The sequence below is a fragment of the Hemitrygon akajei genome, chromosome 18, assembly GCF_048418815.1.
Source record: "Hemitrygon akajei chromosome 18, sHemAka1.3, whole genome shotgun sequence".
Taxonomy (NCBI): Eukaryota; Metazoa; Chordata; class Chondrichthyes; order Myliobatiformes; family Dasyatidae; genus Hemitrygon; species Hemitrygon akajei.
The window spans coordinates 13,197,876-13,224,948 of NC_133141.1; the positions used below are offsets into that span (position 1 = coordinate 13,197,876).

General features: G+C 40.8%; 1 protein-coding gene across 1 annotated transcript; it reads right to left on the reverse strand.

Annotated features, from left to right (window-relative positions):
* Nucleotides 1-8,184: 8,184 nt before the first annotated feature.
* LOC140741107 (chymotrypsin-like elastase family member 1) lies at nt 8,185-26,763 on the reverse strand. Its single transcript, XM_073070866.1, has 8 exons — nt 26,664-26,763; nt 22,952-23,019; nt 21,585-21,682; nt 18,816-18,941; nt 16,431-16,567; nt 10,491-10,636; nt 9,395-9,544; nt 8,185-8,312 (listed from the first exon to the last, which is right to left on the reverse strand). The coding sequence occupies exons 1-8, from the start codon at nt 26,746-26,748 to the stop codon at nt 8,295-8,297; spliced, it is 828 nt and encodes a 275-aa protein (XP_072926967.1). The 5' UTR covers nt 26,749-26,763; the 3' UTR covers nt 8,185-8,294.
* Between the last annotated feature and the right edge of the window lie 310 nt (nt 26,764-27,073).

Below are 27,073 nucleotides of genomic sequence, written 5' to 3' on the forward strand. Positions count from 1 at the left end.
TCCAAACCCCTCTCATCCAGGTACCTGTCCAAGTTTTTCTTAAATGTTAAAAGTGAACCCGCATTTACCACTTCATCTGGCAGCTCATTCCACACTCCCACCGCTCTCTGCGTGAAGAAGCCCCCCCAATGTTCCCTTTAAGCTTTTCCCCCTTCACCCTTAACCCATGTCCTCTGGTTTTTTTCTCCCCTAGCCTCAGTGGAAAAAGCCTGCTTGCATTCATTCTATCTATACCCATCATAATTTTATATACCTCTATCAAATCTCCCCTCATTCTTCTATGCTCCAAGGAATAAAGTCCTAACCTATTCAACCTTTCTCTGTAACTCAGTTTCTCAAGTCCCGGCAACATCCTTGTAAACCTTCTCTGCACTCTTTCAACCTTATTAATATCCTTCCTGTAATTCAGTGACCAAAACTGCACACAATACTCCACATTTGGCCTCACCAATGCCTTATACAACCTTACCATAACATTCCAACTCTTATACTCAATACTTTGATTTATAAAGGCCAATGTACCAAAAGCTCTCTTTACAACCCTATCTACCTGTGACACCACTTTTAGGGAATTTTGTATCTGTATTCCTAGATCCCTCTGTTCTACTGCACTCCTCAGTGTCCTACCATTTACCTTGTATGTTCTACCTTGGTTTTTCCTTCCAAAGTGCAATATTCACACTTGTCTGTATTAAGCTCCATCTACCATTTTTCAGCCCATTTTTCCAGCTGGTCCAGATCCCTCTGCAAGCTTTGAAAACCTTCCTCACTGTCCACTACAACTCCAATTTTTGTATCATCAGCAGATTTGCTGATCCAATTTACCACATTATCATCCAGATCATTGATATAGATGACAAATAACAATGGGCACAGCACCGATCCCTGTGGCACACCACTAGTCACAGGCCTCCACTCAGAGAAGCAATCCTCCACTACCACTCTCTGACTTCTCCCATTGAGCCAATGTCTAATCCAATTTACTACCTCACCATGTATACCTAGTGACTGAATCTTCCTAACTAACCTCCCATGCGGGACCTTGTCAAAGGCCTGACTGAAGTCCATGTAGGCAACATCCACTGCCTTCCCTTCATCCACTTTCCTGGTAACCTCCTCAAAAAACTCTAATAGATTTGTTAAACATGACTTACCACGCACAAAGCTGTGTTGACTCTCCCTAATAAGTCCCTGTCTATCTAAATACTTGTAGATTCTATCTCTTAGTACTCCTTCCAATAATTTACCTACTACCGACGTCAAATTTACCGGCCTATAATTTCCCAGATTACTTTTAGAGCCTTGTAGCAAAACTGCTTCCCTTAGCCTAGAACCAAGTTGTGACTTAGTTTTGTTCACACCTTTGCTCATAGCAGGTGATGTAGCATGCTGTATATTCCCAAATACTGGGTGTGTAGTAATCTTTCCTCACCTTTCAATAAAATAAATGATGTCAATGAAAGTAATTTTATGGTTGTGCCTTTCTTGCAGTTCACAGACCACGGTTCTCCATTTATCCCTAAGCATATAGGGCAATTTCTTTACAACAATCGAGATATTGGCAGACATGTCCAGCTCGTGTATGCACTGCCCTTCTCCCATGGCATTACAACAGCCTCTAAGAAATAGCCCATAGTCTTGAAGAACTTTCACATCTTCAGATTTGATAGGTGCCCAAGAAAGAGGCTTTTGCATTTAGGCTATGAAATTTTCTGCTCTTCACAGAAATGTTCCTGTAGTAAAACCTTGGCCTTTAGATATCTTTCCTTAGGGTCAAACTGCTGGTAACTTCTGACAAGCTTTCTAGGATGACCTTGAGTATACTGGTCAAGGGAAAAGAGGCAGCTAAATTAGTTTCCATTTTAATGTGTGCAGAGGAGGTATTAAATATAGAAAACACTCTGATTGCAGCAGAACTTGGAGCTTGGACATATGATGCACTGTCACTCGGGTTCACATCATCCTGTGAGCCCTCCACTTTTTGCGTGGTCAAAACATGCCTTGGAATTTGAAAAGCATTTTCACTTGTTTCAACAACATGACCTTCAACAGCACGTGTTTGTTCAGCCATTGTTCAGCATCCCCTACACTACAATATCTACAAAACTTGCAGTTTTTTTTTACTTTGCTCTGGCTCTGGAAGTAAGAACAACAACATGTGATGTTGCTCAGCAACAGCTTCACGGAGACTATTCAAGCTTTTAAGATAAGACTGCACGTAAGACATTTTCCATATCTCCCATAAATCCTTAATTTATGGGATTAAACCTTTAATTTACCTCACATTTTTCTTATATTCCTTTTGAAAACTTTTGATTCTATTCACTAAAGCTTTTGCAGTAAGTTTAATTTCTCCGCACCGACAACATTCCAATTCAATAAATGTAGTCAACAGGCAATCCATGCATATACACTGCTTAAACCAGACCAAACAAACAGCATTCAATTCAAATGAGAGATAATCTTACTGAAACATATAAATCAATTTATATAATCTAGATCAACTATCTGGATGATAATGTGGTCAACCGAATCAGCAAATTTGCGGATGACACCAATCTTTGTGGTCATGACAGTCCAGAAGAGACTCACTTGGATGTGGACCAGCTGAAAAAATGGGCTGAAAAATGGCAGATGGAATTTAATGCAGACAAGTGTGAAATGTTGCACTTTGGGAGGACCACCCAGGGTAGGTCTTACACAGTGAACGATAGGACACTGAGGAGTGTGGTAGAACAAAGAGATCTGGGAATACAGGTCCATAATTTCTTGAAAGTGGCATCACAGGTAGAGAGGGTTGTAAAGAAAGCTTTTGGCACGTTAGCCTTCATAAATCAAAGTACTGAGTACAGGAACATGAGAAAATCTACAAATTCTGGAAATCCAAAGCAGCACACATAAAATGCTGGAGGGATCAGAATCAGAATCAAGTTTACTATCACCAGAATGTGACGTGAAATTTGTAAAGTTAGCAGCAGCAGTTCAATGCAATACGTAATATAGAAGAAAAATAAATAAATAGATTACAGTGAATAGATTAAAAATCGTGCAAAAGCAGAAATAGTATATATTAAAAAAGCGAGGTAATGTTCACGGCCAGGCCAGCAGCCGTGCCTGCCTTTTTGTCGGCTGCGTGGAACAGTCCATGTTCCAGGCATACACCGGCATTGCTCCCCAACTCTTCCTATGTGACATCATTGGGACCGCTTCATGCATCTATACTGAGCTCGTCAATTTCATCAATTTCACCAACTTCCACTCTGCCCTCAAATTGACTTGGTCCTTTTCTGACACCTCTCTCTCCTTTCTCGATATCTCTGTCTCCATCTCCAGAAACAGTCTACTTAATGATATATTTTATAAACCCACCGACTCTCACAGCTACCTAGACAATACCTCTTCCCACCTTGACACTTGTAAAAATGCCATTCCATTTTCTTCATTCTTCCTTCTTCGCAGCATCTGCTGTCAGGATGAGGCTTTTCATTTCAGAACAACTGAGATGTCCTTTTTCTTCAAAGAAAAGGACTTCCCTTCATCCACCATCAACATTGACCTCACCTGCATCTCTTCCATTTTGCACACATCTACTCTCAGCCCATCCCCCTGCCACCCCTCCGGGGATAGGGTTCCTCTTGTCCTCACCTACCACCCCTCTAGCCTCCATGTCTAGCATATAATTCTTTGTAACCTCCGCCATCACCAACTGGTTCTCATCACTAAGCACACCTTTCCCTCCCCTCCAGTTTCTGTTTTCCACAGGGATCACTCCTTACGCGACTCCCTTCTCCATTTGTCCCTCCCCACCGATCTCTCTCCCGGCACTTACCCTTGCAAGCAGAACAAGTGCTACACCTACCCCTACACCTCCTCCCTCACTACCACTCAGAGCCCCAAACAGTCCTTCCAGGTGAGGCAACACTTCACCTGTGAGTCTGTTGGGGTCATCTACTGTATCTGGTGCCCCCGGTGTGGCCTTCTGTATATTGGTGAGACCTAGCGTAGATTGGGAGACCACTTCACCAAGCACCTTTGCTCTGCCTGCCAGAAAAAGCAGTGGCTACGCATTTCAATTCTACTTTCCATTCCCATTCCGACGTGTCAGTCCATGGCCTCCTCTACTGCCACGATGAGGCCACAATCAGGTTAGAAGAGCAACACCTTTTATTCGGTCTGGATAGCCCCCAACCTGATGACATGAACATTGATTTCTCAAACTTACAGTAATTGCACCCCCCCCCCCCAATTCCTCTCATTCACCATTCCCCATTCCTGTTTCTTACTCTTAACTAATCTCCTTACCTGCCAATCACCTCCCTCTGGTGCTCCTCCCCCTCTCCCTTTCTTCCATGGTATTCTGCCCTCTCCTATCAGGTTCCCCCTTCTCCAGACCTTTATCTCTTTCACCAATCATCTTCCCAGCTCTTTACTTCACCCTTCCTCCTCTCCCAGTTTCACCTATCACCTGCCACCTTGTACTTCTTCCTCCCCTCTTTACCCCCACCTTCTTATTCTGACTTCTCCTCTTCCTTTCCAGTCCTGATGAAGGGTCTCAGCCCAAAATGTTGACTGTACTCTTTTCCATAAATGCTGCCTGGCCTGCTGAGTTCCTCCAGCATTTTGTGTGTGGTGCTATCGAGTGTAAGAAATGGGATGTTATTTTGAAGTTGTATAAGACATTGGTGAGACCTACTTTGGAATACTGTGGGCAGTTTTGGTCACCTACCTACAGGAAAGATGTAAACAAATTTGAAAGAGTACAGAGAAAATTTACAGGGATGTTGCTGGGACTGGAGGACCTGAGTTATGAGGAAAGATTGAATAGGTGAGGACTTTATTTCTTTGAACACAGAAGATTGAGGGGAGATTTGATAGAGGTATAAAAATGATAAGGGGCATAGATAGGGTAAATGCAAGCAGACTTTTTCCATTGAGGTTGGGTGGGACTACAACTAGAGGTCATGGGTTAAGAATGAAAGGTGAAAAGTTTAAGGAGAGCAGGAGGGGAAACGTCTTCACTCAGAGTGTTGTGAGAGTGTGGAATGAACTGCCAGCATAAGTGGTGGATGTGGGGTCAATTTCAACATTTAAGAGAAATTTGGATAGGTAAGTGGAAGCGAGGGCTATGGCCCAGGTGCAGATTGATGGGACCTGGCAGATTAATGATTTGGCATGGTCTAGATGAACTGAAAGGCCTTCTTCTGTGCTGTAGTGTTCTATGACTCTATAAAATCCTAAAGAAGCATGATAGTGTAGATGTTGAGATGTTTTCATTAGTAGGTATTACTCAAACAAGGGGGGGGCAATATAAACAAGAGGGAAATCATTTAAAACTGAAGTGCACACAAATTTCTTCTTGCAGGGGGCAGTGAATCTCTGGAGGGTAGATACATGTTTAAAGCTTGGGGATTTGTGGGTTGTATGTAATTGGCACTGAAGGAGTTGAAGCTTCCTAGGGCAGGTTATCTATCTTATCATAATGAATAACAGGGCAGACTCTCTTCCTGCTCCTATTTCCTCGAGAGCCCTTGTATCCAGTTTGAACTAAGCCCCAGGAGTGCAAATCCCATATCCAATTCACTGCATTGCCCAACAGTCATGTATAAGATTTCTGTAAAGTAGTCAGCAACTTGTGGGTCCCACATCATTTTGCAGCAAACTCATTTCTTTGCCAAGAATGCATAAGTTAAAAGCTGCTCTTCGGGGCAGAGTGATTTAAAAATGGAAGGAAAGGAAGAGCTTTCCACTAAATTTTGGGAGGAACCATCACTGAGACTGGCACCTCCAATGTAAATATTGACAGTCTACATTCAATAATGAAGGCTCTGCAACAAAGCTGAATTCAACAAGAAATCATTTCTGTATCTATTTAAACACACCTTAAGGCAGTCTTCACAGTTTAATGATCTGAGTGGGAAGTAAATGTATTAAATAGATTCAACTGGTAGAGCAGGGATTTTCATTATTTTATTAAACCTGACCTGTTGACAAATTAATCTTGAACGGTTTACAACAGCAGTCCATAATTAAAGGTCAGTTAGTCCTAGTGCCAAATATTGATTTTTTTTTTTTTAGTTCCTAACTACTGGAACTAAATTTCTTTTTTCAAGTACTTTGTTTTCTTCATGAAGTGAACAACACATATGATTCAAATATTCTCAATAGGAAAGCAGAAATTTAAGTACTTTGTCTCACTGAATCTGTAGGCTCCTATTTTCGTGAGTTCAGTTATACTGTTGACTAGTTTGTTCACCTCTTGATATTCGAGAAGTATTTTAACTGATTCAGTAATGTGCTGGCACAGGGTGAATTTGATGCTATGTAGTCAAGATTGGGGAGTTTTTAAAACATTGATTTTCAGGATCCTAATGTTATGGGCAAGGCTACCATTTATTGGCCACCCCTACTTTTCCTCCAGAGGGTAGTGATGAGTATTGCATCCTCCCCATGAAGCTGCTCCCTCAGTTTCGTTGGGCAGGGAATTCCAGGCTTTAGGACCAGCAACAATGAAGGCCTGGTGGGACCTAGGTCTCAATACCTCCTTGTGCAACTGGATCCTTGATTTCCTCACTTGTAGACCTCAGTCAGTTCAGATTGGCATCAACATCTCCTCCACAATCATCATCAGCACAGATGGCCAGGATGTTGTTGCCTGGCACATGTAAAGTAGGAAACTCACCAGTGAGTTTGTGCACAGTATGGTGGGTGAAAGGTTACAGATACTGGCCAGGACACTGCATTTATGTATTATTTTGAAATAATGGTATGGGTTTTTTTTCACATTCAATAATGAAAGAAGGCAAGGCCTTGATTTACTGTCTCGTCTAAAAGACTGTGCAGCACTCTCTGGATTGTTAACTAGACTTTGTACTGAAGTTGCTGAACCTTGCTAAGAGTGGCACCAAGTGAACCAGGACTGTATACTTGACATACCTGATAAAGGAAAGTATCCCATGTGCCTTTATATTTACCATCTTATTTACCTGCCCTAATAATTTCAGGGGTTTGTGGAGATACACTTCAAGGGCTCTATATTTTTCCACACATGGCAGCACCTGTGTATTTATTGCATGTTCTGCAGCCACATTTGCCCACTCAAAATGCATTACTTCACATTTTTATGAACTAAACTTTTCTACCCACCTGACAAGTGCATTGATACCTTCTTGTAATCTTCAGCTTTCTTTCCCAATATCAACACCTCTGCCACATTTTTACCCTCTGCGGACTTCATGGCTCTTGTAGTTAAGTTTAAATCATCAATATATGCCACGAGAATCAAAGGCCTGAGCGCCAACCTTATGGAACCTCAGTGCCAACAGCCCTTCAGCCACTTAAATACCTACTGGAATGATCCTTTGCTTTCTGGCACTGAGCCAACTTTGGATCCAACTTGTCATTTCCCTTGGATCCCATTAACTTTCACTGCCCAGCCTGCTGAGTCTACGAAGAATTTGTCAACGGCCTTGCTAAATAAAATGTTGATTATATCACATATACTATACCCTTTGATTCTCCTTATTCCCTAAAAAGTTAATTTATTAATCAAACATGACACACTGTCTGCACTTCATTAATCTTTCCAATTGAGGATAATTTACACTGTCCCTCAGAATAATTCCAATAATTAGACCACTGTCAAAGTTGGGCTGAAATTCTCCCTTTTTACACAGCCATTCAATAACGTTGGCCAAAGCAGCAAGTAATTGAGCGCAGAACCTCAATTTACAATTGAAAGTGAGACAGATGCTCTCAGCCTCCATAATTGGTTTTGATACCGCATTCTTGACCAAAAATAAGTACATTCACATTCATATGAGCCATTCAGGATTGTTTGGTTATTGTCACAGAAAGGCATCTCACTTTTGTGATTGTTTTCATTTAAAGTATTAGAGTATTAAAGTAATAGAGTGAAAAGCATTTCTGTAGATGTTAGAAATGTGAAATAAAAACAGAAAATGCTGGAAATACTTAACAGGTTAGGCAGCACCTGTGGAGAGTGAAACAGCTAACATTTCAGGTCAATAAAATTTCATCAGAGTTAAAAGTTTGAAAAGAAGCATGTTATAGGTCACAGAAAAGGAGAAATAGGAATAGAACAAAGAGGATGTCTTTCATTGAGTGGAGAGCACCATGTTTTCTTTTTATAAGTTATGTATTAACATCACAAGACAACAAACAGGTAGAATATAATGCATTTTATTTATTTTTTGTTTTCTTGCTGTTTCTTGATCCAATTAGTGGAATTAAATGTATCTGTTGTAAGTTGCATGTTGTCCACTGTAATTCAGCTTTTAATAAAAAGCGATTTTCTGCAAAATCAAACATAATTGTCATTATTTTTTCTGAACTGATTAGAATTGAGTCTGAACAGGAATGTGTTGGGTAAGATGGAGGTCGGTAGAATTTCCACAGGTATCTTCCAAACCCCCACTGTAACTTCAACAGAAGATACATACTCTCCTCTCAAGAGATTTTACTCAGTTTTTACTCTATGTTTCGTGTTAGTAGCAATTTTATTAGAAGCTGTATTTCTCTTGTTTGCATGTGGTTATTGTGTTAATTAGCATCTCTGCATCTCCACCAATCCATTTCCTTCTTTGGAAGAAAGTCCAGATTTAAATAATTGGATAACACTGGATAACAAAGATTTTGCTTCCTGAATACTTTTGGGTGTATCTTATGAATTTTGGACTGCTGATCATGAAAATCATCATGAAATTTCCCTATCATGCACCATACTGTATTTTAAAAATCGCCCATGTTTGTTATTTCAATTCATAATTCAAGTCAGAATAACTAATGCCAAGATTAAGGAAGGCATCTTTGTTGTCCTACAAATCAAACAGATCATCAATGACAGACAATTTGAAGAATTTCTAGTGGGACCGGAGAAAATCCCATGGAAGGCATTCAAGGACGTTGTTGAAAGTTTCCCGAGCAACTACAGAGCACCAAACTGCGCAGCTGGTTTAAGCATACAAAACCATGAAGTGCAACATGTCACTAAAGATTCAATTTCTGCATTCACATTTAGACTTCTTCCCTGCAAATCTTGGCACTGTCAGTGACGAGCACGGTGAAAGGTTTCCCCAGGACATTGCGGTCATGGAGAAACCGTATCAGGGCAACTGGAATCCATCAGTTCTGGCTTCTTATTGTAGGACACTTAAGCGGGAAGCCTCAACCACTGAGTACAAATGAAAATCAATAACAAAACAGTTTTAGCTTGGTTGAACTTTTTCAAAATGTCAGCACTGTTATGCAATTAAATGCATTATTGTCAATAAAAGTTAATTACTTGTTTCTCCAAGTTCCTACATGATACAAGTAGTCTGAAATTATATTTGTGTTCCGCTTCAAACATCTATCATAACCACAAAAGTAAACATACGTTATTGATCCAGCTGATATAAGATGAGACACGGGTCCAGACCGTTGGTTTCATGTACGTGTCACATCCTGCTGCAGCTACAAAGCTAGTGGCTCCGTGGATATAGTATGTGCCGCCATGCTGACAATTTAGGGGGCCACCAGAATCTCCCTTTGAGGAAAATCGGTAAAACAGTTATTTTGAATCAGTCATACTCATTTATAAAAGATATTGCAGTATTTAATTTTATAAAGAGAATTGAAAGCAAAGAGAAACAGAATTATAGAAAATAGAAGAGGAAGGAACAGAGAAGGAGAGAATAGTATTGAGAAACATTTGAAAAGAAAATAGAAGTGAAAGAAGGAGCAATACATGACAAGAAATAGTGCTTGCTGACAGCAAGAGGAGGACAATACAGGAAATAACGCAAACATTACATTTACGTAGGCCTTTTCATATCCTCAAAGAATCCTGAAGTATCTTCCAGCTAACTTGCACATAAAAACAGAATTATGATATTGACCAGGGTAATTTGTTTCAATTATGTTGATGTCAACATAAGTATTACTGCAGAACACCGCGGAGAATTCCCCTGCACCTTTTCAAAACAGTCAAAGGATTTTTTACGTCCATCTATGAAGGCAGCAATGCCTCATTTTAATGGCTGAGCAGAAAGAGGGTATCTCCAAGAGTGTGCCACTCTTTTAGTGCGACACTAGCCACTAGTCTCAATTATTGTTCAAGTCGCTGGAGTGCAGTTGGAGCCCATGATATTCAGAGACAACTGTGTGACTACTGAACAATGTCAAGCTCTTTGAAGAAACAATTGGGAAATCGGTGTCAGTAACAACAAGAGGAAGATGGTGAAATATTTAATAAGGGAAGTTGATGAGAGATAGGGGTGTGCAAGGTGTTGTCTAAGCTTTAGGACTTGCTGGATGGGCCATAATAGTCTTTTCCAGTCCTGAACATCCTCATGTCCGTGTGTTGCGAAAAAATCCCCCAGGAAAATGAAAATTGAGTAGAAAAGAATAAATGCAGCTTTAGCATAGAGGCTTTCCATTGCAATCATAGTAATCAAAATTGCCAATGTCTTCAGAGTACCTAGGGTTATTACCTGACAACCAGCAATGATGCCATCACCTCCAGCACACACCATTTTTTGTGTGACATAGTTACCCCACCATTCAGGCTGTGAACATACGTCATAGGAAACAACCAGGATAGGAGCTTCTTGAAGAGTAGAACTAACTACTCCATTGTCTGTATCGCAAGAAGAAATCCTGTGTTACTGTTACATTTTTTATCAATCATTATTATAGTCCACATAATATTTTAGATAGTAATCTTGTACCCGATTGCCCTTTTGTCTATGAGAATATCGAAAGTAGATTGAAGGCCATTTGATGGTTTTCACTCATTATCTTGTACCTTAGTTAAAGGATATAAAACCCAGATGGATTTTTAATTACATTAGAGTAAAAATTGGTGTGACCACAGAAGGCAGAGTGTAGCAGTGGAAGGGTGTTATTCTGACTGGAGGTCTGTGACTAGTGGTCTGCGGGGATCAGTGCTGGGGCCACTGTTATTTGTAAGAATGTATAAATGGCTTGGACACAAATGTAAATGGGCTGATTTAGTAAGATTGCAGAAGACACAAAAGTTAGTAGAGTTGTGGATAATATCAAAGGCTACAAATCAGTTGCATGTATGTGTGGAAAAATGGCAGATGGAGTTTAATCCTAGCATCTGTGAGGTGTTGTACTTTGAGAGATCAAATGCATGAGGAATGCATACACTAAATGCAGACCCATTGATGTGCAGAGGGATCCAGGACTCCAAGTCTATAGCTCATTGAAAGTGGCAACACAAGTCGATAGTGTGGTAAAGAAGGCGTTAGTGGGGGTGGGGCATTGAGTATAAGAGGCCAGAAGTCCTGTTGTGTGACTTTGGTTAGGTTCTTTTTGGAATATTGTGCACAGTTCTGTTGCCTCATTACAGGAAGGATGTGGAGGTTTTGGAGAGGGTGCAATGGAGTATTTTAGATATAAGGAGAGTTTGGACAAAGTTGGATTGTTTTCTCTGGAGCCTCAGGGGTTGAGCGGAGACAAGAGTTTATGAGAAGCATACATGGGGTAGATGGAATCTTTTTCCCAGGGTAGAAATGTCAAATATTAGAGAGCACTGCTTTAGGGTGAAAGTAGGAGAGTTTAACGATGTGCAGGGCAAGTATTGTTACACTGAGTGGTAGGTGTCTGGGGAGGTGGTAGAAGCTGGCACAATAAGAGGCTTTTAGATAAGTACATGAAAGTCAGGGACTAGAAGGATATGGATTATGTGGAGGCAGATGGGAATAATTCCGCTTGGTATTGTAGTACAGACATTGTGGGCTGAAGGGCCACAATGTACTGTACTGTACTATATTCTAAAATTTTAGTAGTTTCATGCTCACCATTTCTGTTACTAATATTTCATTCCAGATATTTAATTAATTAAATTAGAATACTCAATTGTTGTTATGGGATTTGAACTCAATTCTTCAGATCAATAATCCAGGTCTCTGGATACTTAGTCCATAAGATATAGGAGCAGAAGTAGGCCATTCGGCCCATCAAGTCTGCTCCACCATTCAATCATGGGCTGATCCAATTCTTACAGTCATCCCTACTCCCCTGCCTTCTCCCCTTTGATGCCCTGGCTAATCAAGAACCTATCTATAGTAGGGGTAGTAGGGGACTCCATAGTAAGAGGTACGGAAAGGGGTTTCTGCGGCAACAGGCGAGATTTAAGGATGGTGTGTTGCCTCCCTGGTGCTAGGATCCAGAACATCACGGACTGATTGCAGGGAATCCTCAAGGGTGAAGGTGAACAGCCGGAAGTGGTAGTGCATGTCGGCACAAATGACATCGGGAAGAAGAGGAAGGACATTCTGCAGCGGGACTTCAGAGAACTCGGAAGAAGGCTGAAAAGCAGGACTTCCAGGGTGGTTATTTCTGGTTTGCTTCCAGTTCCTCATGCTGGAGAGGGCAGGAACAGGGAGATAATGGATCTGAGTGTGTGGCTGAGGAACTGGTGCAGGAAGCAAGGATTTACATTCTTGGACCACTGAGATCTGTTTTGGGGTAGGGATGAATTGTACAAAAGGGATGGGTTGCACCTTAATAGGCGGAGGACCAGCATTCTGGCAGACGGGTTTGCCACTGCAACATGGATGTGTTTAAACTAAGTAGTGGGGGGGAGGGGATGAACTGGAAATATAAGGATGGAGTTAAAGGGAAAGTGAAAATAAGAAAAGTTAAAAAGGACAACAGGATCAATGGAGTAGAAAGCTCAAGAAGAGATCATACAGTATGGCCAAGTGAAATAGGAATTGATATGAAAGGAGAGGGGAGTACCGAATTAAAAGTATTATATATGAATGCACAAAGTATAAGGAATAAAGTAGATGAGCTTGAGGCTCAGTTGGAAATTGGCAAGTACGATGTTGTGGGAATAACCGAGACATGGCTTCAAGCGGACAGGGCCTGGGAAATGAATATTCAAGGTATACATCTTATCGAAAGGACAGACTGACTGGCAGAGGGGGTGGGGTGGCTCTGTTGGTGAGGAATGATATTCAGTCCCTTGCGAGGGGGGACATAGAATCTGGGGATGTAGAGTCAGTATGGATAGAACTGAGAAATTCTAAGGGTAGAAAGACCCTAATGGGAGTTATCTACAGGCCCCCAAACAGCAGTCTGGATGTAGGGTGTAAGTTGAATGAAGAGTTAAAATTGGCATGTCGCAAAGGTAATGATACAGTTGTCATGGGGGATTTCAACATGCAGGTAGACTGGGAGAATCAGAATGGTACTGGACCCCAAGAAAAGGAGTTTGTGGAGTGCCTCCGAGATGGATTCTTAGAACAGCTTGTACTGGAGCCTACCAGGGAGAAGGCAATTCTAGATTTAGTGTTGTGCAATGAACCGGATTTGATCAGGGACCTTGAGGTAAAAGAACCATTAGCAGGTAGTGACCATAATATGATATGTTTTAACCTACAATTTGAGAAGGAGAAGGGAAAATCGGATGTGTCAGTATTACATTTGAACAAAGGGAACTATGGAGCTATGAGGGAGGAGCTGGCCAAAGTTCAATGGAACAATACCCTAGCAGGGAAGACAGTGGAACAAAAATGGCAGGTATTTCTGGGAATAATGCAGAAGGTGCAGGAACGGTTCATTCCAAAGAGGAAGAAAGATCCTAAGGGGAGTAAGGGGCGGCCGTGGCTGATGAGGGAAGTAAAGGGCAGTATAAAAATAAAAGAGAAGAAGTATAACATAGCAAAGATGAGCGGGAAACCGGAGGACTGGGAAGCTTTTAAAGAGCAACAGAAGATAACAAAAAAGGCAATGCGCCAAGAAAAAATGAGGTACGAAGGTAAACTAGCCAAGAATATAAAGGAGGATAGTAAAAGCTTCTTTAGGTATGTGAATAGCAAAAAAATAGTTAAGACCAAAATTGGGCCATTGAAGACAGAAACGGATGAATTTATTATGGAGAACAAGGAAATGGCAGATGAGTTGAACAAGTACTTTGGATCTGTCTTCACTAGGGAAGACACAATCTCCCAGTTGTAATAAAAGAGAATATTTTACCCTAGGCCAAAGGAACTAGGGTAAAGGATGAACTGAAGGAAATTTATATTAGGCAAGAAACGGTGTTGGATAGACTGTTGAGTCGGAAGGCTGATAAGTCCCCGGGACCTGATGGTCTGCATCCCAGGGTACTTAAAGAGGTGGCTCTAGAAATTGTGGACGCATTGGTAATAATTTTCCAATGTTCTATAGATTCAGGAACAGTTCCTGCTGATTGGAGGGTGGCTAATGTTGTCCCACTTTTCAAGAAAGGAGGGAGAGAGAAAACAGGGAATTATAGACCAGTTAGCCTGACGTCAGTGGTGGGAAAGATGCTGGAGTCAATTATAAAAGAGGAAATTATGACACATTTGGATAGCAGTAGAAGGATCAGTCCAAGTCAGCATGGATTTATGAAGGGAAAATCATGCTTGACTAATCTTCTGGAGTTTTTTGAGGATGTAACTATGAAAATGGACAAGGGAGAGCCAGTGGATGTAGCGTACCTGGACTTCCAGAAAGCTTTTGATAAAGTCCCACATAGGAGATTAGTGGGCAAAATTAGGGCACATGGTATTGGGGGCAGAGTACTGACATGGATTGAAAATTGGCTGGCTGACAGGAAACAAAGAGTAGTGATTAACAGGTCCCTTTCGGAATGGCAGGCTGTGACCAGTGGGGTACCACAAGGTTCGGTGCTGGGACCGCAGCTGTTTACAATATACATTAATGATTTAGATGAAAGGATTAAAAGTAACATTAGCAAGTTTGCTGATGACACAAAGCTGGGTGGCAGTGTGAAATGTCAGGAGGATGTTATGAGAATGCAGGGTGACTTGGACAGGTTGGGTGAGTGGGCAAATGTATGGCAGATGCAGTTTAATGTGGATAAATGTGAGGTTATCCACTTTGGTGGCAAGAACAGGAAGGCAGATTACTATCTAAATGGAGTCAAGTTAGGAAAAGGGGAAGTACGAGATCTAGGTGTTCTTGTACATCAGTCAATGAAAGCAAGCATGCAGGTACAGCAGGCAGTGAAGAAAGCTAATGGCGTGCTGGCTTTTACAACAAGAGGAATTGAGTATAGGAGTAAAGAGGTCCTTCTGCAGCTGTACAGGGCCCTGGTGAGACCCCACCTGGAGTATTGTGTGCAGTTTTGGTCTCCAAATTTGAGGAAGGACATTCTTGCTATTGAGGGAGTGCAGCGTAGGTTCATAAGGTTAATTCCCGGAATGGCGGGACTGTCATATGTTGAAAGATTGGAGTGACTGGGCTTGTATACACTGGAATTTAGAAGGATGAGAGGGGATCTGATTGAAACATATAAGATTATTAAGGGATTGGACACACTGGAGGCAGGAAGCATGTTTCCGCTGATGGGTGAGTCCAGAACTAGAGGCCACAGTTTAAGAATAAGGGGTAGGCCTTTTAGAACAGAGATGCGGAAAAACTTTTTCACCCAGAGAGTGGTGGATATGTGGAATGCTCTGCCCCAGAAGGCAGTGGAGGCCAAGTCTCTGGATGCATTCAAGAGAGAGTTAGATAGAGCTCTTATAGATAGCGGGGTCAAAGGATATGGGGAGAGGGCAGGAACGGGGTACTGATTGTGTATGATCAGCCATGATCACAGTGAACGGCGGTGCTGGCTAGAAGGGCCAAATGGCCTACTCCTGCACCTACTGTCTATTGTCTATTGTCTATCTCTGCCTTAAATACACCCAATGACTTGGCCTCCACAGCCGTTCATGGCAACAAATTCCACAGATTTACCACCCTCTGACTAAAGTAATTTCTCCGCATCTCTGTTCTAAATGGACGTCCTTCAATCCTGAAGTCGTGCCCTCTTGTCTTAGACTCCCCTACCATGGGAAATACCTTTGTCGTATCTAATTTGTTCAGGCCTTTTAACAGTCAGAATGTTTCAAAAGTCCACTAATGTAATCATGACATGACCATAACAGTGTTGCTCTGTTTTTTGTTCATGTTATGGCATTGCTGGGCATGAGAGGTCTCTGTTTAAGTGTAACTATGAGAAAAGGAAGGCCTGTTGTATTTTAAAAAGCAACAAAGTCTGTGTGATATCAATTGCCAACAGAATAGTACAGAGATGTTGACCACTCTGTACTACTCTAAGGCCTATTAAGGCCATTCTCCATGAATCCTCATGCTAACACCATGGGAGAGGTCAGTAGGCCACAAAGTCCACAAGATTCAAAATCCTTCCTATGGGCAGATTACCCATTTTGGTGAAAATGAAAACCCTGGTCATTATTTGCATTTCAAGGTGCATTTGTTTTCTGATAAAGTTTTATGATAGAATCATATAGAAATACAGCACAGAAAAATGTCCCTTCAGCCCATCAAGTTCATACCAACCATATGCCACCCATCTATAAATACCTAAAAGATACGCAAGTGCATATGATTCCCAAATTACTTACTTCGTGTGTAGCCCCAGCCAGTGACGTAACATTTGTAGCCATTTGGTAAAGTCGCACCTTCACTTGGCAATTTTCCAAGCTGGACATATTTGTTTAGGATAGCATCACGCTCCAGGTAGAGCAGTGCAATGTCATTCCTATTATAAAAGTGTTTTTTGCATGAGTGTCTATATTGTACTTTTAAAATCATATTACAAATTATCTTAAGGCATCATCTCATCATCTAGTACAGTTCGGTCTTTACAGTGTTATGTGAGGTCCAAAAATCAAGATTACGCTCAGTTTTAGTGTTTGTTGTTCACCCCTCCTTTCTTGAATATTGATCATCAAACTGTAGTCAGCTTCTGTTACTATGTACCAGCATCTTCTTCATAGGCAACTCCTTAGGATCAAGGATAACTTACACCCACTCTGGTTTATAGGTTCTGAGGTGGCTAATGAGGCCAATGTGTGAACCACAGTCTCTGCTACCGATGGGGCAGGTAGTGGCTGATGGTGTGTGTAGGTTGATAGTTCATGAGCTGGTCTGCTTCTTCTGCCGTTTACATGGGGCTCCCATGTGCCTCCCTATGCATGGACTCAAGCCTCTCAATACTACCTTCTCTATTTTGATTGGCCATGGAATACAGACTCACAGCAGTCAATGGGAATATTGCATTTCAAAATATTTTGGGAATGTGGTGTTGAGCATATAAGCGATGAGACGTACTGTAGCTTATTGAGTGTAACTAGGATCTTATTACTGGAAATATTGCCCTCAGAGAGGATACTAACATTGGTTAGAAAACCTATAGCACAATACAGTCCCTTCGGCCCACAATGCCGTGCCAAACATGTCCTTACTTTAGAATTTACCTAGGGTTGCCCATAGCCCTCTATTTTTCTAAGCTCTATGTACCTGTCCAGGAGTCTCTTAAAAGACCCTATCGTATCCGCCTTCACCACCGTCACTGGCAGCCCATTCCACGCACTCACCACTCTCTGCATAAAAAAACTTACTCCTGATATCTCCTTTGTACCTACTTCCAAGCAAATTAAAACAGTGCCCTCTCATGTTAGCCATTTCAGCCCTGGGAAAAAGCCTCTGACTATCCACATGATCAATGCCTCTCATCATCTTATACACCTCTATCAGGTCACCTCTCAACCTTTGTCGCTCCAAGGAGAAAAGGCCACGTTCACTCAACCTATTCTTTTAAGGCATGCTCCCCAATCCAGGCAACATCCTTGTAAATCTCCTCCGTACCCTTTCTATGGTTTCCACATCCTTCCTGTAGTGAGGCGACCAGAACTAAGCACAGTACTCCAAGTGGGTTCTGATCAGGGTCCTATATAGCTGTAATTTATCCTTCCAGTGAATTTGGAGGATTTTACAAAGATAGTGCAGGCGGTGTCTTTCCAGTGTCTTAAGATGGCTGCAGTAACATCTAGGAGAGTCAGGAGTCACTGCTGCTCAACAGACTACGAGTTTCTGCCAGGTCTGTTATCTTGATCTCCAAATACCCTTTTCCTCAATTGACCAAACGTTGTTCTGGTGCACTGAAGACAGTAGCAAATTTCATCATCAATGACTCTCCTCGCAGAGAGGTAGCTCCTGAGATGTGGGAAGTGCTCCATTATTTTCCATGTTGTCATCCTGAACACTGATGCAATGGGGGCAGATTAGTAAAGAACCTTTGTCTTGTGTATGCTGAATGCAAGACCATATCACTGTCATGTGATTCAGTAAAAGTATCGATGATCAGTGTAAGTGATCAGCATCGGCAGGCTCTTTCAGTGTAAATAAAAGTATGTATGTTCTGTTTAAAGGACATACACACACACGGAGAAACTCTCTGTATCAGCAGTGGCACTGATGTAAAATATGGAACCCGTATGCCTGTATAACTAGTGAACAGTACTGAACAATCTATGTGTGAAAGAAAGAAAGCTTTGAAAGGAAGTTTGGCTTTATTTGTCAGATATACATCAAAACGTACGGTGAAATGCATTCTTTGCGTCAAATCAAATCAGCAAGGATTGTGCTGGGGGCAGTCCGCAAGTACACCACACTTCCGGTGTCCACAACTCACTAACTGTAACCCTAACCGTACATCTTTGGGATGTGGGAGGAAACCGGAGCATACAGAGGAAACTCACATGGTCATGGGGAGAACAGGCAGACAGTGATGAGAATCGGTGATCACTGGCACTATAAAACAATGTGCTAACTGCTACGCTACCATGGACATATATATTTCCTTTTACCAATGTTATCATTAAGTTATGGTGTATTTATGAGATTGTAATCTTTCCTAAAGTAATGGCAGTAATAGACTAGATTTTAAAACGATTTTGATATCAGCACAGTACTCATTTTAGCTCAAATATAACATTATTACATACCCAACTGCAAGATCCCCATTCCAGCCTTCATGGATGATGATACCTTGTACGAAAATATACTGCTCAGTTTTGTCATCCTCATAAATGTTGTGATCACCCAAGACTACACGGTATGATATACCTGCCCTGTTGATAAACAAATAAAAAGTCACTTCAGACAAAAGGGATTGGCAAAGGTAGACAGGTAATATGGAAAGCTTCATTTAACAAAGCCCATAAATTCTGTTGTTAGGCTATAGCTTTGATGTATAATGCAATAGTTTTTAAATGAAGAATTATTAAAATTTATAACATTTCTTAAAATCTATGGTATTTCCAATAGGATGCAATGATAAATTCGATCATAATCGTTCGTGTATTTGATGTGCTTTTGTGGAGAATTGCTGGGTGTAAAGTACCGATGTCAATCGATGTGCACATCATGTTTGATTATCTGGCTGCAACAACTAAGAACTCATCTGCACTGAAGAAATAGCATGTTTCTCAGTGCAGAACTAGGCTTTAACTGGATGATGGAGGCCTGCTTCTGCATAAAATAAAGGCCCCGTCTTTTTCTGAGCCAATCACATGGAGTTTGCCACTGAATCAAGGCATGGAATCCTCATCAATATGTTTATTGTTATAGTCAGGGCATTATATATCAAGCCCAAACCCACCAATCTTTGCAGTGTATCCTGTATTCTGTTTGAGACACTTGGTACCTGTATCTATTCCAACCAGCCGCTTGAAGCCAAGTTGCACCAAATCATTTGTTTGAAGTTGCAGATAATGTTGCGAATTGCCACTGGGCCGTCACCGTAATGGGAAATAACGCTTTAAAGCTTGACCCTGCAAGTAACACATGGTTACTTGACATGATCATGCAGAGTCTAGCAATTATGTCACTTATGCATAGACACATTGCATAGTCCTTCACATCCTTGGTTGGAACTGACTTGACTCCCTATGCCCCACCATTCCAGCCTAAATTTCAAGCAAAGTCTCTTAATTAGATATTTCTTGCTTGTCAAAACGATGGTCAAGATCACTGAAGAAGAATTGGGTAAGGTAGCTCGATACTGGCACCTCTGTGATTTTGCTGGCACATCGCTACTCGTTGATAACGGTGGGCAACCATGTTTCAATTTTCTTTGCTTTTTTTAAGAAACTGATTTTATTTAGTTCTCAATCACAAAGGCTTTTCAGTATATTTTGCTGGAAAGCATGACAAGTTATTGATTAAAACTTTCTTGGAGATGGTAAATAAGCATCCTTGTTTTATGGGATAGATTACTGAAAATTCGTACACTCTCCCCCCGTGCATAAATCCCTCAAGATTTCTATTGGAAGTCTGTAAGATTTTTATTCAGGGAGTACATGTCTGTGGAAAGAATGAACTTGAAAGCTGAATGGCCATTTCTCATGGTTCTTGTGAAGTATTCAGGACAGTCAGACTGGAAAGGCAATGAACTGGAGAAAGTGGGGTGGGGGGGGACGGAAGAATCAAATGCTTCAAAAAAAAGAAGACAAAGCACTCAGATTTCAAAACCACAAAGGTAAAAAAGTTTGAGAATATTTTCACAAAATGTAGTGAAACCCACACAGACTTGGAAATGTTAGCCATTCAAAGTAGTCTTGCTGCTAATTTGTCAGAGTGTGCAGGCAAACCTTCAGCAAGAATACATTTAACTCAAAATAAACCAACAAAATATGTAAAAATTGACAAAGCTTCATATTTCAGCAAGTTCCAAGGAAACAATGGGCTTTTTAACCGAACTTTTAAAATAGGCATTAGCTAAAGGAAATGGTCTCCTTTGAACTATTGTAGTCTGACTCACCTTGAAATTTATAATTCCACAAAGAACACCCATGTTTCTGCAAGGTCTGGATTCACCTCCAAAAGCTTTTGTAACTATTAAGGCTCAACTACTTGCTGGATGAACTTTTCAAAATACCAATAATCCCAGAGTTTTTATCATCAGGACATCTCAATGTGATAGTGGTCAAAACATTCAATGCAATTACCTTCCTTTGAGAGACTAATAGACAAATTTACTGACACTGGATTGAAAAAGAACCATTTCACAGATTTGTAACAGATTGACAAGATTAAGATAAAGCTGATACAATCAAAATCAGGGGTGGATAATGATTTTTTTGTATTATAAAATATGGAGGGTTGAGGGCAAGTCTTTACTTGCGAGGAATCTGTAGGCACAATTTATCACTTTTATGAACAGGAACAGACTTCTCTGATTGATTGCTTGGGTGAGTGGTGTGGAGAATAATACTTAAATTTAAAGGGTGGTCTGCAAAGAAACTATGGACAGAGCTAAATACCTGTACAGTGGAAAAATAGCTTCTTTGATGGTCAGATTGAGTTGTGTTTAGAGTCTGAGCTAGAAAAAAGTATGAGTTGAAATTACAATTATAATCAGAAGTTAAAACTTACAGGAGTCATATTAGTGCATGGTATTTTCCAGTATTTTACGCCATAATGTTTGGTTGTTTCTTGTAATGTAGTAAAATTTGATAACCGACTATCCAATTATTTGGAAATCCTGATGGTTTGGACTGGCTCACCAGTAATAATTCCTGTGCTCCCTTGAAATTTACTGTATCCTATGTTGTAAGTAGTGCTTGCACGTTCTCAACATTCAGAAATGTTTAAAGGGGTTTTGGGTTATGTTGTTCTTTTCGCTTTGACTAGCTTTTCTCCACTGGCAATGGTTCAGACTGAACTCAGAGAATAGGTGTCAGAGACAAATCATGCCAATCAAAACCATTCACCTGTCTACACAGTGGGCAGCAGTCAGCACCCATCTCTGGCGAATTAAAGTCCCTCCGCAGGTGTGGTACCAGTAACCAGCGTAACCTTGAAGGGAAACCTGTTAAAGAGATAAAAGGGTGGAGTACCTGTATGTAAAAATCATATTTCAAAGCACATAGAGCTTAAATATTAATGCAGAAAATCTGTGTGAAAATAGTCCTAAGTCAAAAAATATTAAATCCTTCAAGTAAAAATCCTAAATTTGAATTAAATGATAAGCATTTAGTTTTGGGCAAAATAGACTGTATTGAATTGGCTCAAAGTCAAAATCAAAGTAAAATTTATGTTCAAAGTGTGAATATATTACCATATACTGCCTTGAGGTGTATTATACTCCTCACTGAAAAATTTAGTTACATCAATTTCAGTGCTATGATCATCTGGTAGATGTATTACAGCGAGATGATGCACTTACATCTAAAGCATATTTCTGCTTCTGGTCTTTATAAATGGTTGTCTACATATCAGTACAGTAAAATACTTTTTACTATTTGCTTTACCTTTGAAAAGGTAAAGTTACTATTCAGCAGTGGATTTTGAGGAGAGTTGTTACTGGTGGTTAACTTTCTATTCTGTGGAATTTGCAGAAATATTGTATTTTCATGCAGATATGCGGGAATTGTCCTGAGAAGGCACTGTGAACACAAGAGAATGTTGGAGAAAAAAGCACTTGGGAAGATATTGGCTTATCTAAATTAAGACGGCCTGTGCTGAGTAAGCTGGTCTCAGCTGAGATAAACCATAAGGCCATATAGGCATAGGAGCAGAACTAGGCCACTCAGCCCATTGAGTCTGCTGCGCCATTCCATCACGGCTGATTTATTAATCCCCTCAACTCCATTCTTCAGCCTTCTCTCCATTGATGGAGATCAACCAAGAGGTAAGGGAGATGTAGGTTGCTTCAGAGTCCTTAGGTTATAGATGAGTAACCAGCTAGGAATCCTGTTCCTGATGAATATTCAGTAACAATGCAGGATATTTTTGTCAGCATATAATCATTATTTCAATGTATCTTACTGATTGTAAGATACATTGAAATATTACATATTGCTTAAAGATATCTATTTACTTTTTATGATGCACAGATGAACAGAGATATGAAAACACTGAAATTTTATATGAGAATAATTTGGTCATATACAGTATTTCTATTTTAGTTGAAATTTATTTCAAAGTTCGTATTGATTTCTATGTTTTTTCTGTGGTGGGAGCATTTCAGAAAATGGGGAAACTGATGAAGAGGCTTAATAATACAAATAATTTCTTTCTCTGGGAATTTAAAGAATGCCTATGACATGTTGTACTGGAAAAGTTTAATCATTCACACCTGCCATGGCCATGCGTTGCGTTGTGCCTCAATCCCTCCTATGACTCGTTCATCTTCAAAACAGAGCCCTGCATACATTAAGAAAATGAAATGTTATCATTATAATTCTTACTGAGAAACTTATGTAGTCTTAAACTCTGTGTATTTGTAAAATCTGTAAAAGGCGTGGTATCCAATTAGCATTGTGAAAAATCAATCTTCAATAGTTCCCAGAGCAGGTCAGGTCAAATCATTAAACTGTGGAACTCTTCTTTTCATCTTACTTCTAAGCTACGAGAGGTGATTGATAAGTTTGTGGCCTAAGGTAGAAGGAGATGAGTTATACAGCTCTCGTTACATGCACAAGCAGTTCAACTCTTTGAGTGATTATGCAGAAAATTTGAAGTTAATAACTCATCTTCTACCTTAGAACATGAACTTATCAATCACCCTGATGAGTTATTAACTTCGAACGTTCTGCATAATCACTCAAAGAGTTGAACTGCATGTGCATGTAACGAGAGCTGTATAACTCATCTCCTTCTACCTTAGGCCACAAACTTATCAATCACCTCTTGTATAAGGTTAAAAAAGTAATTGTAGAAGAAGTCCATTTATTTGTATTGGTATTGGTTTATTATTATCACATGTACCAAGATACAATGAAAAATTTGTCTTCCATGCTGTTTGTACAGATCAAATTGTTACACGGTGCATTGAGCTAGAATGAGGTAAAACTATAACAATGTAGAATAAAATGTAAAAGCTGCCAAAAGAGTGCAGTATAGGTAAAGGACAAAGTACAAGAACATAACGAAGTAGATAGTGAGGCCAAGAGAGCATCTTAACTTACAAGAGGTCCATCAGAAGTCTGATAACAGTGAGGTAGAACCTGTCCCTGAGCCTGGTGGTATGTGCTTTCAGGCTTTTGTATTTTCTGCCCAATGAGAGAGGGGAGTAGAGAGAATTTTTGGGTGGGTGGAGTCTTTGATTATGTTGGCTGCTTTACTGAGGCAGCGAGAAGCGAAGACAAAGTCCACGGACTCCTGCATTTTGTGTGTGTTGCTGTAGAGGGGATGCTGGTCCCTGTGATATACTGAGCTGTGTCCACAAGGCTCTATAGTTTCTTGTGGTCACATGCACAGCAGTTGCCGTGCTAGGTCATGATGCATCTGATAGATGTTTTCTATGGGGCATCAATAAAAGTTGGTAATTGGTTTCCCATCTAGTTCACCCATAAGGCAAGATCCTAAGGTCTTTGTTCTTAAGTTATTCCAGGAATTCATGTGAATAAATGTAAACTCGAGATTCTGCAGGTGCTGGCAATACACACAAAATGCTGGAGGAACTCAGCAGATCAGGCAGCATCTATGAAGGGGAATAACAGTTGACATTTTGCACCGAGATCCTTCATCAGGTCCTGATGAAGGGTCTTGGCTCGAAACATCAACTGTTTATTCCCCTCCATAGACGCTGCCTGACTTGCTGAGTTCCTCCAGCATTTTGTATATGAATAAGTGTGCTTACTGGGTTGACCCTCCATAGTCATGTCCTTCTGCAATACAATATCCACAATGAGGTAACAACACTAAAACCAGCCTCTCTAGTTCTAAGAAGTCAGCTGAGCTAAACAGGCAAATGAAAGAAACTAAGAAAAAATATTGCTATCTCTCAATGTTAGGATGATGGCTGCTGGAATGCTATTAGTGTAGGGAGCCCAGCTCTGCGTAATCCTGAGCCTTAAACCCATATCTTAAGCACATATATATCATCCAATTCCAGCCTAAGGAAAGCTTAATGCACCATTTCTACTGCATTACCCATTCTTGTGCCCTATCTGAGAGGATTGTCTGCTTAAACTTACTGTGGACAGTTTTGTGCTGTGAACTTCTTTCCCTTGGCAACTAAATGGAGGCAGTCCTACAAGAAGCTTGCAGACAGCAGAGGGTGCACTTACACTTTAGATTCTGCCTGCAGGTCAAAAGCTAGATCATTCATCATCAGTCCCGCCTCACTTCCGATATCAGGTTGGAAATGGTTGAACTCAAGAATTGCTCATCTACACTTGCAGATTTGGACTGATTAGGTACCAGGAAATATAGAAAATCTGTCAGGATTCATTTATACTGGGGCTTCATATGGTGCATTGGGGTTTGTGTTGGAGTGTAGGTGTGGTGAACTACATAATCCTGTCTGGACTGCTCCTGTGGCTCCTCCCACAGACCCCTGCTGACTGCTCCTGTGGCTCCTCCCACAGACCCCTGTATAAAGGCGATTGAGGCCTGAGCCCGGCCTCATTCTCCAGGATGTAGTGTTGTTCATTCTTCCAGTCAATAAAAGCCGATATCTCGCTTCTTACATCTCAGAGTGAGTTATTGATGGTGCATCAGTAGGTGAGCAGTTCTTGTGTTCACCCATTTCCAATCTGGAGGCAGAAATGATGAAGCAGTGTCTCTTATGTTGGTGATGTGATTTACTAGATTTCCTGAAGGTGCTGTCTTGGGTGTCAATTACTTCAAGTTTGCATTTGGCTCAGCCACTGGGGGGTATGCTTCACATGATTTGCTTGTATTGGAAATGGCAGTGCTCTGGTACTTAATTATTTATTGGAATCTGTGCATTGCTAGCAAAGTCAGAATTCATTGCCCACCCCTAATTAGCATTGAGAAGCCGAGCCATCTTCTTGAATTGCTGCAGTCCGCCTGGTGCCCTGAGTGGATTGCTAATTTATACTAAGTGATGTTGAGTAGGGAGGTCCAGGATTTAGGCTGAGTGTTCATGAAGGTGCAGTGATATATTTCTGAGTCAGAATATTATGTAATTTGAATGGAAATCTGCAGGATTTGCAAGCATTTTTCGGAAGTACTAGCTATAATTAGGGGTTATCAGAGATTTTACCACAAGGTCTCCTTGTCCTGAATAAAGACCTGTTTACATCTACAGCTGTGGTCTCCGTGTGCCTTATTCAAAGTCACAACTCTGCCCTTGCTCTGATTAGAGTCGTAGAATCATATAGCACAGAAGCAGGCCTAGAGCCCACTGAGTCTGTGCCAACCATCAAGCACTAATGTGCACCAATTCTACACTACCATAATTTTATTCTCATACATTCCCATTAAATCTCCCACGCACCTACACCATGGAAATTAACAGTAACTTACCAACTCGCGTGTCTTTGGGACGTGGGTGGAAACCGAAGCACCGAAAGAAAATTCATGCAGTCATTTGGAGCACGTGCAAACTCCGTGCAGACAACACCCGAGGTCAGGATCGAACCCTGCTTGAGGCACCAGCTCTACTAGTTATGCCACTGCGCCACCCTCAAAGCCTTGCCTGTTCCCAGCAGACCTGCGATTCTCAGTGCCATCACTAACACTCTTGTGTTTTGAGCAATCATGGGCCAGCAATCCTCATAAGTTCCCATAGATAATTATTAGTGGTCGAGGTCAGGGGTTTGGGAAGTGGCTCCAGACTAGCCTAAGCAAGTAACTATTGTAATAGCAAGCAAGCAGCTATTGGTGGTGCAGGAAGTGAATACTTAAACACCACATTTATTTAGATGCTTCTTTAAAGTCAAAACCAGTGGCTGTCACCTCAGAAATTCAGTTCTTTTCATATATTTGGACATATCTGGAAGATTTATTAATTTTCTGATCAGTAATAGCTGTCGCTGCCTCTGACATTACTGAAGAGCCACTCTCTAGATTGGCAAAATAAATTAAAGTGTACTTACCAAGCAAGGCAAGACTTGCTAAAATCGCTAGTCGCAACATCATGGCAGGTGTGGTGTAGAAGCTTTTGACTGAATGGTCTGGCATTTATACAATGTAGCATCAAACACTTGCCGTAAACTCAATTGACTTTCAGCTCATTTCATAACAAGTATTAGATTTGATTTGGGGCTGATAGTATGAGAAAACCTACAGGTGACATCGGTTTCTGTTCCAATAAAAAAAGGTCATGGTCAGGAAATACTGAAAATCTTATGCTGTTTTGCTAGTGCAGATAATGTTTATTTCCATGATCTTTTCCTCAGTCACCCCATGTGCTGTATTTGGCAAAGAGGACCTGCTGCTGATCCTATGCCAAATCTACTGTATTATTTGAAGAAACTGTCTAAGTCCAAGTAGCACAGCTGCCCTT